At 49.7% G+C, this 14,218-nt stretch overlaps 1 protein-coding gene across 1 annotated transcript in view; it reads left to right on the top strand.

Moving 5' to 3' along the window:
- The first annotated feature begins 667 nt into the window (after positions 1-667).
- LOC132567811 (nuclear pore complex protein Nup98-Nup96-like) overlaps positions 668-14,218 on the top strand; it is a 90,139-nt gene continuing 76,588 nt past the window's right edge. The window contains 4 exon segments of the mRNA XM_060233494.1: positions 668-793; positions 8,691-8,756; positions 8,846-8,986; positions 11,351-11,435. Coding sequence (XP_060089477.1) covers positions 668-793; positions 8,691-8,756; positions 8,846-8,986; positions 11,351-11,435 — 418 coding nt within the window.

Raw genomic sequence — 14,218 nt, forward strand, 5'->3', positions numbered from 1 at the left:
CAAAGTTTCAACAGTCTCACTCCAATTTCTAATGTCCAGCTTGACGTGCAGTCAATAAAGGGAAGGGTTTTTTTTTCTGAATATGTCTTATTATTTCGATCCTTTACATCAAGCTTATCCTTTTTCTCATACAGAATATACATCTAAACCTCTATCCCCTTTTACTAAATATTCTTGTTCGGTCCTTTCAGTCTGAGTATTCTTATTTCGGTCCGTATTGAGGCCTTCTCGCTTTCAAGTGATACAACCGCTCTTTAATCTTCTTCCTCTTCTAGGCCTTATTAGGTCCTTTTCCTCTTTCCTCTTCCTATTCTTAACGCGGTGTTAAGAATAGGTGTTAAGAATAAAGGGAAGTGAACTCATGCGGAACCTTGAAAATCCATAAGAAATAGGACGCCTTCTCCGGATGAGAAGGGCCACATTTCAAATAGCTCTTTTTCAAATCTAATAGGCTAATGGTGGGACCCGATCTCAGCAATAGGTTGAAATTAAAGGTGTCATTGGGCTCAAATTGCTCGTTGTTTGTCAGCCATCCAACATGCCGAGGTACTGCATTTCTCTATTGCTTGTTTGCACAACTGTCCGCTGAGGGCAGTGGCCCCTTTAAGGGTGGGTGATTCTGAAGGTTCCATAGCAGTTGGTGGCGCAGATGTCATTCCCTCGCACGATGTCTAAACATATAAAGAAGATGTCTAAACATATAAAGAAGATGAACGTTAAAGCAAGCAAAGTCCTGCGTTCTCTTCCTTGCTTGACGGAGCTCAAACACCTTATGAAGGAATTGGGCTACTCGGTAAGCTTCATAACAAAATAGCCTGGGTATTTATTTCAATTTATATCCCGCCCTCTCCGCAAGCGGACTCAGGGCGGCTCACAACATCGTATAATACAATCAATCCAATAAACCATTCTCTGGCGCTGCTTCAGTACAGTATAGCATTGGAGAAAGTCCAGAGAAGGGCAACTAGAATGATTAAAGGGCTGGAGCGCTTTCCCTATGAAGAAAGGTTGAAACTAGGGATTCCCCATGTACTACTGAATACCGTATCCGGAATAGCCGCATATACGGTAATGCGCGGCTATTTCCGAATATACGGCCCTATTATACCCTATGGGCCATTGAAATCAATGGCAAATAGGGTATATTTGAAGCCGCCTGGAGGGGGGGGTTGAGGGAGAGCCCCCAAATTTGCAAGGGACCTGCAGGGGACTCTCCCCTCCAACCCCCCCCCCCAAGTCCCAAAAAGATTGGGCCAGGGGATCCCATTCCAGGGGCACCCAAAGAGGGTGCCCCTATTCCATCATTATACCCTATGGGACATTGAAATCAATGGCAAATAGGGTATAATTGAAGCCGCCTGGAGGGGAGGGGGTTTGAGGGAGAGCCCCCAAATTTGCAGGGGACCTGCAGGGGACTCTCCCCTCCAACCCCCCCAAGTCCCAAAAAGATTGGGCCAGGGGGTCCCTGTCTTTGGGCTCCCCAAAACGCCCATTGCCAACAATGATGGGGAAAGCCCAATTAGCCACTTCCTCCACTACAATTGCTGTGGGGAAAGTGGCTCTGGCCAGAGGGGGGTTTGAGGGAGAGGCCCCAAAACTGCAGGGCAGCTTCAGGGGACTCCCCAGCATGCAACCCCCCTGGCCCCAAAAGACAGCACCCATCTGTGGGCACCCCAAAAGGAACACTGCTCCCAATGGTGAGAAAAAACCAATTAGAGCCACTTCCTCACTGCAATTGTTGTGGGAAAAGTGGCTCTGGGGAGCAGGAGGTTTTGAGGAGAGCCCCCCAAACTGCTGTGCAGCTTCAGGGCACTGTCCCACACAAAACCCACAAGGCCAAAAAAAATTGGACCAGGGGGTCCAATTCCTGGGGCACCCAAAGCCAAACCTAACTACACACCAGAGAATCTCTATAGGCCCCAAATGCACTACATCCCTCTATCTAATCTATGAACCCTGCAGGCCTGGCACCAATATAAACCCAGTTGCCAACGTCACTGCCACACAAAACACAATCTGCTCAAGGTCTGCTCTGCAGACCTGGCTGCAGCAAACTCAGATGCCAGCTCTCCAGCCCTGCCCCAAACAACACAGGGAGAGCTGGCCAACCACAAAAAGCCTGCTGGTTCCGGGTCTCTCACCCAGGTGCCAGCTTCCCTGCCACAGAACACACAATCTACAGATGCCAGCTCTCCAGCCCTGCCCCAAACAACAAGGGGAGAGCTGGCCAACCACAAAAAGCCTGCTGGTTCCGGGTCTCTCACCCAGGTGCCAGCTTCCCTGCCACAGAACACACAATCTACAGATGCCAGCTCTCCAGCCCTGCCCCAAACAACAAGGGGAGAGCTGGCCAACCACAAAAAACCTGCTGGTTCCGGGTCTCTCACCCAGGTGCCAGCTTCCCTGCCACAGAACACACAATCTACAGATGCCAGCTCTCCAGCCCTGCCCCAAACAACACGGGGAGAGCTGGCCAACCACAAAAAGCAGACGGGAGGAAAGAGAGAGAGCTGAGATCCACCGACGGGAGCAGGAAGAGCAACGTCGCCATGAGCTTGAGGTGCTACGTCTGGAAGCTGAACTAAGCAAAGAGATCCAAGTCACCCCCAAGGACTTTGCAGTGTACCAAGAGGGAGAAGACCCCTCCATATACCTCTCCATCTTTGAGAGGGCAGCCAAACAGTGGGGGATTGCAGAGGAGGACTATATGTCTTACCTCTGTAGCAACCTGACTGGAGAGCTTTCAGCCATCTATTACAGCATGCCTATGGAAGATGGGGGGATACCTTTTGCGGCCTATAAAGCCACTGTATTTAAAAGGTTTAAACTGGGGCCAGACCACTCCCGAAAGCAGTTCAGGGGTTTGGCTCCACAAGAAGGTAAATCCTATTCTGAATGTGGGGTAAGGAAGGAACAGACAGTTCCAGTGTTATTGGGCCGGGATTTGTTGGTTGGCCAGTACTCTATAAATGCTGTAACCCGCAGCCAAACCCTCAGAGGAAAGTGGGGGGAGGAAGGCAACTTTAAGGAAGCCACCTCACCACCAACCAGGGAGGGGGAAATACCCCAGGTTACTTGAGGACGAAGAGAGGGCAGTCACCCAGGAGGGGGAGGACCAGCCTATCTCAAGCCCTGGAGTAGGGTGTTCCCAAGGGGAAGAGGGGTGTAGCTTTCCCCAAGTGCAGCAAGAGGCTGTCGATGTTCCTAGCAAGGAAAGGAACCTGTCTAGCATAAAGGATGTGCAGGCTGAAGAGACCGAGGTGGACAGTGGAGATTTCACAGGAGGTTCTGAGAGCAGCAAGGCTAATGTGGGCTCAGAGGAGCACATAGCTGAAGGCTTGGGGGAACGGGAGCGGTTCCAGAAGGGGGTCCGGAGCGGCCTTAGGTTGGAGCCGGTTCACCAAGTAGCTGTGGATCAGGAAGTGGGATCGTCCGAGACGCTCTCAAAACAGGTCGTCTTGAAGCAGGGCAGACAGGAATCCTGGGAAGCTGTGGGACCTTCCAGGCAGGAAGGGGGTCAGTTGGGTAGTGCTGAAAAACCAACCGAGGGGACTGAGAACCCAAGCCAAACCCTCAGGGGAAGGTGGGGGGAGGAAGGCAACTTTAGGGAAGCCACCTCACCACCAACCAGGGAGGGGGAGGACCAGCCTGTCTCAAGCCCTGCAGGAGGGTGTGCCCAATGGGAAGAGGGGTGCCAATTTCCGCAAGGGCAGCAGATGCTGTGGAGCCTTCCAGGCAGGAAGGAGCTCAGTTGGCTGACACTGAAAAACCAACTGAGGGGGCGGAGAACCCAGATCAAACTTTGGCTGAGTGTTCTGGAAACAGTGGGACTAGGGGTGGCGTGAAGGAACAGATGATAGGAAGTCTGGGGAGCCAGAAATGTTCCTGTCTGAGGTTCAAAGTGACCCTAGGCTGGAACCACTGTGTGAGGTGGCAAGGGACCAGAAAGTGGAGTTCGCAGAAGCTGAGACAGGGGCTAGGGTGATGGATGTCCTGCCACTTCATACTGGTGAACGGAAAGTGGAATGGGAGGGACCCCATATGATTGTGGATGGCCTGGACGATACTACCTATGTGGTGGCTATGGAGAAGGTGGGAAAGGCAGTTAAAGTGGTGCAGGTGAATATACCACAGCCATTCTCTGCGAGGTCCATGGTGTTGCATATAGGTAGGAAGGAAGGAGACAAAAAGAAGCTGGGACAGCAATTGTTTGGTTTTCTGGGAGGTCAGAGTGGACAGAGGGAATATTCCACCAATGAGGGATAAAGAAGAAGCAACTGTGTGGGAACTGGGCAGTTTCCAACCTCATATGTGGGGCCAGGAATTTCCTCCTTTGATGGACCACTCATTCCAGCAACAGCAGCAACGGAGGGAGAGCACCAAACTCCAGAGGTGGTCCTGGGAGATGGAGGAGTACATCTTAGACTGGACATTCCTTCTGAATGCAGCAATGCGACTTGTTGTCCAGAAGGGACATGGGCACCTAGGGTGCTGGACTTTGTGTATTATTGGAGAAATACCTGTATGTTTGTGTAATATTTTGGTTAATGGGTTTCTCCTTGTTTGATTGGATTCTGCTACGGGGTCACCTCTGTAGGAGGCAACCCCTCCGGCTCAGAATTTAAGGAGGGGGAAGTGTGGAGAAACGCCATTTTAGTCAGTGGTGGTGCTTCATTTGGCAGGGGTCAGTAAATCCCTCAGCAGGCGTTGTAGCCTTCCCCTCACTCCCCCCCTCCCTTCCAGAACCAAACCAACAACGCTAGGGGGAAAATCTCCCAGAGAGGCAGGAAGTGCTTTTGTTCTTGCCATGTGTTAGGCAGGAAGAGAGCCTCAGTTGGGAGCTGGCGCTCTGGAAGAGAGGTTGCTTGCCGGTGAGCTCCTGCCTGTGGGGGAGGCCTGCTCAGGAAAATGAGGCCTCCAGGCAGGCAGACTAAGTAAGTAATTCACAAGACAGGGCAAGTGTAGATCAGGGCCAGCCGGATGCGTTTATAATCAACTTTTCTTTGTTATGCTGTTTGCTGTGTTGGGCTGTGCTGTGCTAATTTTGTAAATGCAACTGTTTTTGTTTTGTTTTTCTTTCCCTATCCCTTTCTCTTTTTAAATAAATATATTTTTACTGTTTAAATGCTGGCAGTCAAACTCTGTACCACATAGATCCCCAGACCGCTTTAGACCACACTGTGTTAGGAAGGGGGCCCCGGGTAAGAAGGGGGAAGGCATGCAGTTGGATAAGGTGCCAATCCTCCAGGGGTGCCCCAAAGAAGCGCTGAGGTCTCTGTGAAACCCAAGTGCAGGGTGGCAGAGGACCTTGAGGCCTGGCCTCATAGCTGGAGAGGGGGATTGGGAGTCCTGTTCCTCTCAATCTGAACCCCGGGACTGAGCAGGTGGTGGCAGCGAGCCCAAGGGGCAGGAGGAGAAATAGCTCCCTCCAGGAGTTGGCAACTCCATAGGGAGCAGACGGGACCGGGTCTGAAGGCAGAATCGGGCCGGTTCCGCCACAACCCTAACCCCAAGAAATCCAAGCCACCCAAATCAGGAGAAGTAAAAGGACACTGCACTTTAAAAAGTCCTCTCACTAAATTAAGATATGGGCAAATTAGCAAAAAAAACCCCACCCCAGGCCCCCACCCCCAGCAGAACCTAACCCCAACCCCAAATAGGCTACCCTACCCACCCAGTACTCACCCACCCAAATCTGAACAAGTAAAGGGACTCTAGTCCTTTTACCAACAAAAACTAAAACAAGAACCCCAAAACTGTCTTACCTTGTCTTCTCTGAGTCCAGGGAGGTCTCTGGTAAGGCAGTGAGAGAGCAGCAGGTAGGAGCTGAAGCCAAGGGCCAGCCACCAGCAGCAGCACAATCTCTCTCACACCAACCCACATACACCAACACAGCAATGGAGGAGTCCAGCAGGAAGACTCCTTAAAAAGGTTCTCTGGCCCTACAGAGAGCAATTTCAAAAAATAGCATTGCTCTCTCTGATTGGCCAGAGAACATTGCTTACTTGGATACCCAAGTAAGCAAAAGATCAAAATAACAATGTAGCTGATGGCTGGGCCATCAGCTACACAGTACACAACAACAGCCCTGCAAAGCATGCAATTGCAATGCATTTTGCAAATGCATGCTTTGGATTGGCTGCTGGGGCTCCTCTTCCCCCTCCCCCCTCCCTGATTCCAGGGAGGATATGGGAAAGGCGGGAAGAGGCCACTAAAGGTGGGAAACCAGGCAAAGCAGCTCCTTTGAGGCTGCAGAGGCTGCTTTTCCCGCCTTTTGACAGCTGACAGCTGACAGCCGCATACTTCCGAATGGCAGGTGGTGGCGGCTGCAAGCATAGACAGCTTCAAGAGGGGATTGAATAAACATGGAGCAGAGATCCATCAGTGGCTATTAGCCACAGCATATTGTTGGAACTCTCTGTCTGGTGCAGTGATGCTCTGTATGCTTGGGGCGGGGGGGCACAGTAGGCCCATTGGCCTGATCCAACATGGCTTCTCTTATGTTCTTATGAGCACACCTTTTCGAGGACCGTTGGAGTCCTTCCATTATTTGGACACTTATAGCAATTATTGGGTATCGCTGGACCTTTTGCTAAGTTGTTCATAATGTACGTTTATTGAGACAACACCACTTTTTGGTATATATTACTTTACAAGTGGGTTGGTATTGCACAGTTGTTTTTCTGTTCTGCTTTAATATTTTGGGACAAACCTCTATGTTTTCTCAAGTTTCCAAAGAGACTTCTTGACCTGTGCATTTAGGGACCCTCTTGCTTTTAGACATATGACACTATAGCAGCGCCCACCTCACGGCCTCACTGGATCTCTATATTTTCGTCTCTTCGGGGTATTTTTACTTGTTCTGTTGATGGGACCCCAGCAGCTTTGTTTATTTTTCCCACAAAATATATAGGCTCACGAGAACTTTAACTTAAACCACAAATTTATTGTAACAAAAAGTCTTAACTGGGGATATGGGAGATATTTACACAGGCTTATTCTTTGTTCAGTTGTTTCAAGCTTACAGTCACTTTTACTTTCTTGGATCTTTCACAGTTACACAGTTCACCGTTCCCTTTAACTCACTCTCCACCTCTAGCCAAGGTCTGGCCTCTTGGGATTGATGTGTCTAGTCTCACCCCTCGACTGGAGTCTCTCCTCTCAGCCCTTCTTGGTGTCTCAGACCCACATCCACTCCCTCAGCCTCCTCACTAGATCTTTAGAGTAGTTTCCCGGTGTCTGTGACCATTCTGGTCTTAACTGACTCACACACACACAGCCCTCTTGGCTGGTTTTGTCCAGCTGGCAGTCTCTGGAAGACTTCCCCGTCTCCGTCTCCAGCTTCTTCACAGGATCAACTGCCCTCTTAGCCCTTCTGGCCGGCACTAACTGACCCTCTCAGTCTCTGTCAGGTCCCCACTGACAGACTTCTCTGACAGGCCTCCACTCTGTCAGACTCCAACTGACTGAACTCCTGCCTCAGCAGTTTCCCTCACTAAACTAACTTTTTTCCCTCCCTGAGAGCTCAGAGCCCTTTGCCCCCACCATCAGGTCACCTGACGCAGCCCTGTGCGTCTTCAGCTTATGCTTAACCCATTGCTTTCCGTCACAGACACCAATTGGATCAAATGAATTCCTGATCTCTGGTCACAGCATTGAACTGTTCTGGGTATCCCCCTCCCCCAAGATCAGCCTTGAGTATGACGTGCGCATTTACATGGGTAATGAAGAATTGTGTGTGCACGCACACACCCCGGCAGAAGCGCCCTTGCATGGACAGTAAGCAGCTGTAGGAGCCAACCTTACCAAGAACAGAGTTTATATGACAGATTACTTTGGGTAGTCCAGTCACACCTTGTTGTTGGATTCTTTGCATGGTAGGAGGGGAAATAAACGAGCCTGTTTTGAAGGGAGTTTTCCCCCTGTCTTCAGACACAAACTAGTAAGGGCTGGGTGGTAATGCTGGAATGAATTGCAGAACTTGAAGATCTTAGCAATCAGCAGCACCAGAGGCAGTGATGCGTTGTATAATGCTCCAGTGAAAGCTGTTTAGTTTCCATCACTTTGGGCGGAGGGAAAGCCCTGGACAGCTTTTCTGCCGAGCTGTGGATCCTGATAAATCAAAACCGCTCTGTGAACAATATTATTACGAAATGTAATTAATACGAGGAAAAAAGTGCATTTCAGCAACCTCATCATTTTATATACCGCATGTGCATGTCTATGCACATATATACAACATGTGCAAGTAGTCCAAACCATAAATCTAAAAAGAGCTCCAACGGACAGCTAGCAGCGTAAAGCCTGTTATGGACGGCCAGGCCCTTCCTCCAGGGAGGGTCTTGCAAAACTTGCAGTATATGTGTAGAAAATATCCACAGTGTTCAAATCTTTCCCAAATTTATGCACAAAATCAGAATGCTGCTGCCTCCATCTGGTCAGCAAGTTAATTGCGGTATGTAATAATATTGTTCACAGAGTGGTTTTGATTTATTTGATTGCAACTTCATTCCTCTGTGTAGCTTATTGTGCATCTTCCAGCTGTGGATCCTGGCAGCATGCATAACTCCTTCAGTACTTTCTACAGTTTCACAGCTCAGATGGAACTAGGTTTTCTCCTCGGCTGTTAGGCTTGAGCTGCCTTAGATTTAACATCTACCCATCTTGCCTTTTCTAAATTTGATCGGCAGCTCTTCAGTTTGTCCCCTTTCGGTGTGGTTGACAGTTGCCACCAGCAGCAACGCATACTGTATTCGGTAACTAGAACCACTGTGTAGTTGTGCCTCTTAAGGAAAAAAAAGGTTGTGTTGAAGCACCTCTTTTTCAAATATCCCCCTAATTTTAGCAGGGTTTGTTTGGAGCAACGCAGCCCTCTCAGACCGGAGGCCTTTTCGGAACTGCTGCAAATACGAATACCGCGACTGCCTTTGGAACTGGAACAGGCCTCTTCGGACAAGCCAACACAGGATTTGGCGTTGGTGGCTCGGTAGGTCTGTGGGGAGTAATGCGATCCTGAGGAGGTGCCCATTAGCCTGTTCCTCCTTACTTGTTTGCAGACTTTCTTTGGGGAAGGGTGGTTTATAAATTTAATAAATAATAACCATAATATTTGCTGCATTCTGTCATGGAAGAGCCCTCAGAGGGCTTCTCGGGGAGTGGCTTGAAGACTGCTGCTTGGGGTAATGCGAAGCTAAAAGAGACCCAGTGTGGTGTCATGGGGTTGGACTATTCCAACTAGTGTTGGATTAGGGCAGGGGTGGGGAACCTCTGTCCCTAGGGCCGTATACGGCCCTTGAGGTCACTTGGTGTGGCCCTCAGGGATTGCTGGGCCGAACCGAGCCATGTGGCAGCCTCCCTGGGGCCTGGCTAGCCAGCGAGGATTGTGGGGCCCAGCCGCTCTGTGCAGCAGCCTCCCCAGAGCCTGGCAGGGATCACAGGGCCCAGATGTACTGTGCGGCAGCCTCCCTGGGGCCTGGCTGGCCAGCCAAAATTGCTGCAGGGCCTGGAAAAGTTACTGCCACAGTTCAGTTTGCTCTTGATTATCCCAGATGGTGTGACCTAATATGCTAACATTAGGGTATGTGGTCTAATATGCTACTGAGTTCCTGCTGGGCCTTTTCTACAAAAAAGCCCTGGACCTATGCCTAGGGCGGCAGGCTGTGTGTGTGTGTGTTAGGCTCTCCTCACATGACCCAATAGAACGACTATTATTTGTATTAATTTTGCTGGCCTGAATCATTCTCCCTCGGCGGAACACTGTTTTTTAAGTTGATAATTTTTTATGGCCCGCAAATGATGTTATAAATATCCATATGGCCCTTGGCAGAAAAAATTCCCCACCCCTGGACTAGGGTCTGAGAGACCCAGGTTTGAATCCACGCTTAGCCATGGAAGCTGGCCGGGTCACCTCGGGCCAACTACACTCTCTGAGCTGAACCTACCTCGCAGGGTTTTTGTGAAGATAAGACAGAGGAGCAGAGAACAATGTCAGCTGCTTTGGGTCTCCCCTGGGGAACAAGGCAGGATACAAATGAATAAGAATAAATAAAAATAAATACTTCAGGTTTTCACGGCTGGCATCATCATTAGGGTTTATAGAAACTTTCGGGCTCAAGTGCCGTGTTCTACTGGAGAAAGTTTTTCTTCCAGACGTTTCGTTCTCAGCTGTGGAGAACATCCTCAGTGGCGTTGCAGCCGCAGCAGGAGTTCTGACCTTCTTGGCTGCTGTGCATTGAGTGAGGCCAGGGCTGCTGGAGAGCTGCTATTTCTAGGCTGAAGGGGGTGTGGCCGTCTCACCACACCCTCTCACCACACCCCCTCTAGCCTAGAAATAGCAGCTCTTCAGCAGCCCTGGCCTCACTCAATGCACAGCAGCCAAGAAGGTCAGAGCGCCTGCTCTGACTGCAACGCCACTGAGGATGTTCTCCGCAGCTGAGAACGAAACGTCTGGAAGAAAAACTTTCTCCAGTAGAACATGGCACTTGAGCCCGAAAGATTCTACAAACTCTAATAAAAATAAATACCATGGAATGGTGTTTGTGTGTCGTTGAATGGCTCTGATAGGAACCATACAGACTTAGATTTATAGTCCCTTGAAATAGAGATAGCCAAGAATTTGGTGTGGGGCAGTATTTGAGAAGCTTTTGTTTAATAACTCCAAAGGTTGTAACTTGATTGGTGGCAAAAAATTTTGGCAGCTGGTTCGCGGACATGAGCTTGGGGTTCTCTGAGGGTGATACGCTGTTGTGTGCCTCTCTGGGAGCTTTATAAACCAGATGTGGCAGGATCTGTCCTAGCAAAGAGGAGGATTTGAGTGATACTGTCTCCCCTCCATCTTTGCTCTTTTGTATCTTCCTCTCCTAGCAGAAGGAAGGTGGTGAAGATTTCAGTTCCCTTTCTGCCTGTTCCCCTTCACCATGCTTCGACATTTTTAGCCCCCTTGGCTTTTAAAAAGAGTGAAGGGGGCAGGGAATTGTCTTCACTGGATCTGAATTTTAAGAACCACCCCAAGTATTTCATTCAGATGGTGATGTATTTCCCTGACATTTGCAACAGAGAATGTACACATTACTGTTGGTGACCAATGTTCCTCTAAGCTGCAGAGTCTTGTGAGCAAAGAAATCTACTTTGTGAGCTACTGGTATTGAAGTTGTGAGCTCCTGGCATTGAAGCTGTGAGTTGCTGCATAAATTATTGTGCTCTGGGGCCATTTTTCCTGAGCTAACACAATAATGTTAGCTGGAGGCTAAAATCTGTGAGCTAGCTCACGCTAACTCAGCTTAGAGGGAACACTGTTTGTGACTTGTGTGGTGTTCTGCTAAACAAAGGTTTGTGTGTTTCCTCCTTTCAGTCCCTTTTTAGCAACAAGCCTGCTGGATTTGGATCCACAACCACCAGCGCGCCCTCATTCGGAACGACGACTGGCAGCCTTTTCGGTAACAAAATAGATATTTTTTTCTGATTTCAGTTCATTTATTTGTTGAATATACTACATGGCACACTGTGGACGTTTGTACATCTAAATACTGCATTGTAAACCATGTTATTGGGAGATGGGGGGGGGGCTCCAAATCACAGTGCCACAGGAGGCGGCTGCTACAAGCATTGCCAGCTTCAAGAGGGGATTGGATAAACATATGGAGCAGAGGTCCATCTGTGGCTATTAGATATTCTCTGTCTGATGCTCTGCTCTTGGTGCTTGGGGGGGGGAAAGTGAGAGGGCTTCTAGTGTCCTGGCCCCACTGATGGACCTCCTGATGGCACCTGGGTTTTTTGGCCACTGTGTGACACAGAGTGTTGTACTGGATGAGCCATTGGCCTGATCCAACATGACTTCTCTTACCTTCTTATGTCTGGGGTAGTGATACTCTGTCTTGGTGCTGGGGGGTCATAGTGGGAGGGCTTCTAGTGTCCTGGCCCCACTGATGGACCTCCTGATGGCACCTGGGGTTTTTTGCCACTATGTGACACAGAGTGTTGGACTGGAGGGGCCATTGGCCTGATCCAACAGGGCTTCTCTTACGTTCTTATGTGACACAGAGTGTTGGACTGGAGGGGCCACTGGCCTGGTCCAACAGGGCTTCTCTTATGTTCTTATGTGACACAGAGTGTTGGACTGGAGGGGCCATTGGCCTGATCCAACAGGGCTTCTCTTATGTGACACAGAGTGTTGGATTGGAGGGGCCATTGGCCTGATACAGCAGGGCTTCCCTTATGTTCTTATGTGACACAGAGTGTTGGACTGGGTGGGCCATTGGCCTGATCCAACAGGGCTTCTCTTATGTTCTTATGTGGCACAGAGTGTTGGACTGGATGGGCAATTGGCCTGATCCAACAGGGCTTCTCTTATGTTCTTATGTGACACAGAGTGTTGGACTGGAGGGGCCACTGGCCTGATCCAGCAGGGCTTCCCTTATGTTCTTAATGAGATCTGTTTCACTCTGCTGTTTGAAATCTTTGTTAGTAACAGCTCTGAAACCCTTTCCTGCTTGCTGCTTGAAAACACAGAACTGCTTTATGCTGAACTGGAACCTTGGTCCATCGGATTCAGTTTGTCCACTCAGACTGGCAGGAGCCATGGCCCCTCCCTTAGAATCCTAGAGTTGGAAGGGACCTCCAGGGTCATCTAGTCCATCCCATGCACAATGCAAGAAACTCACAAACACCTCCCCTTAAATCCACAGGATCCTCATGTCTGTCAGGTGGCCATCTAGCCTCTGTTGCTCATTGGATCTTTGTTTCTTGGCTGATAGGATGTTCTTTTGCACCAGCCAAGCGGTAGTAGTATTGGCTTGTCGGGGAGTCTTTATTTTGCCATAGTGAGCTTTCCTCGAGCCAACACAGAGCTGCCCAGGCCTTCCCAAACAAACCAAGGCCAGTTACAGGCTTGTTAGGCCAACCTCGTACGGAAGACCCCTACAGAGGACAAGGTGATCATCCTTGGCGACTTCAATGCCAGAGTAGGTAAAGACTCGGAAGCCTGGAAAGGAGTACTTGGCAAACACGGCATTGGCAACTGCAATGACAACGGGCGCCTCCTGCTAGAATTCTGCATGGAGCACCAGCTCACCATCACCAACACTATCTTCCAGCAGAAGAACAGTCTGAAGACAACCTGGATGCACCCACGGTCCAAGCACTGGCACCATATCGACTACATTCTGGTGCGCCAGAGAGACCTTCGAGATGTCTTACACACCCGAGTAATGCCCAGTGCGGAATGTCATACGGATCATCGTCTTGTACGCTGCAATCTCCGTCTTCACTTTAAACCCACACCCAGGAGAGGAGGTATCCCTCAGAGGAAGTTTCAGGTTGGCAGCCTCCAGTCAGCCGAAGTTAAAGCTGCCTTCCAGGCAAAACTCCAGTCAAGAATTGAGGACCCCAGTTGTCCCACAGACCCTTCTCCAGAAGCACTCTGGGAACACCTAAAAACTACCGTTCTGCAGATCTCTGAAGAAGTCCTCGGGTTCTCCACAAGGAAGAACAAGGGCTGGTTTGATGAGAACAATCAAGAGATCCAAGAATTACTGGCAAAAAAGAGATCTGCCTACCAAGCACATCTTGCTCAGCCTCCTGTCCTGGGAAAAAAGCAACCTTTCGCGCTGCATGTAGCAACCTCCAGCGCAAGCTTCGAGACATTCAGAACGAGTGGTGGACCAAACTTGCAGAGAGAACCCAGCTGTGTGCAGACACTGGTGATTTAAGAGGATTCTACGAAGCCCTGAAGGCAGTATATGGTCCATCATATCAGGCTCAGAGTCCCTTGCATAGTGCAGACGGCCAAGTGCTCCTCACAGACAAGGCATCCTTACTGAACCGGTGGTCGGAGTATTTTCAGGTTCTCTTCAGTGCCAACCGCGTAGTTCAAGATTCAGCAATCCACCTCACCCCACTTCAACCAGTGAAAACAGAGTTGGATGAGATCCCCACCCTAGAAGAGACTGTTAAAGCCATCAAGCAACTGAAAAGTGGCAAGGCAGCAGGAGTTGATGGAATCCAACCAGAGATCTGGAAGCATGGGGGCACAGTACTACATAGCTCACTTCACAAAGTACTTGTCACCTGCTGGGAACAAGGCAAATTACCACAGGACTTTCGCGATGCAATCATCATCACCCTATACAAGAACAAAGGGGAAAAGTCAGACTGCTCCAACTACCGGGGGATAACCCTGCTCTCCATCGCAGGCAAAATCCTTGCCAGAATACTCCTGAAC

This window comes from Heteronotia binoei, chromosome 2 (assembly GCF_032191835.1).
Source record: "Heteronotia binoei isolate CCM8104 ecotype False Entrance Well chromosome 2, APGP_CSIRO_Hbin_v1, whole genome shotgun sequence".
NCBI classification, from domain to species: domain Eukaryota; kingdom Metazoa; phylum Chordata; class Lepidosauria; order Squamata; family Gekkonidae; genus Heteronotia; species Heteronotia binoei.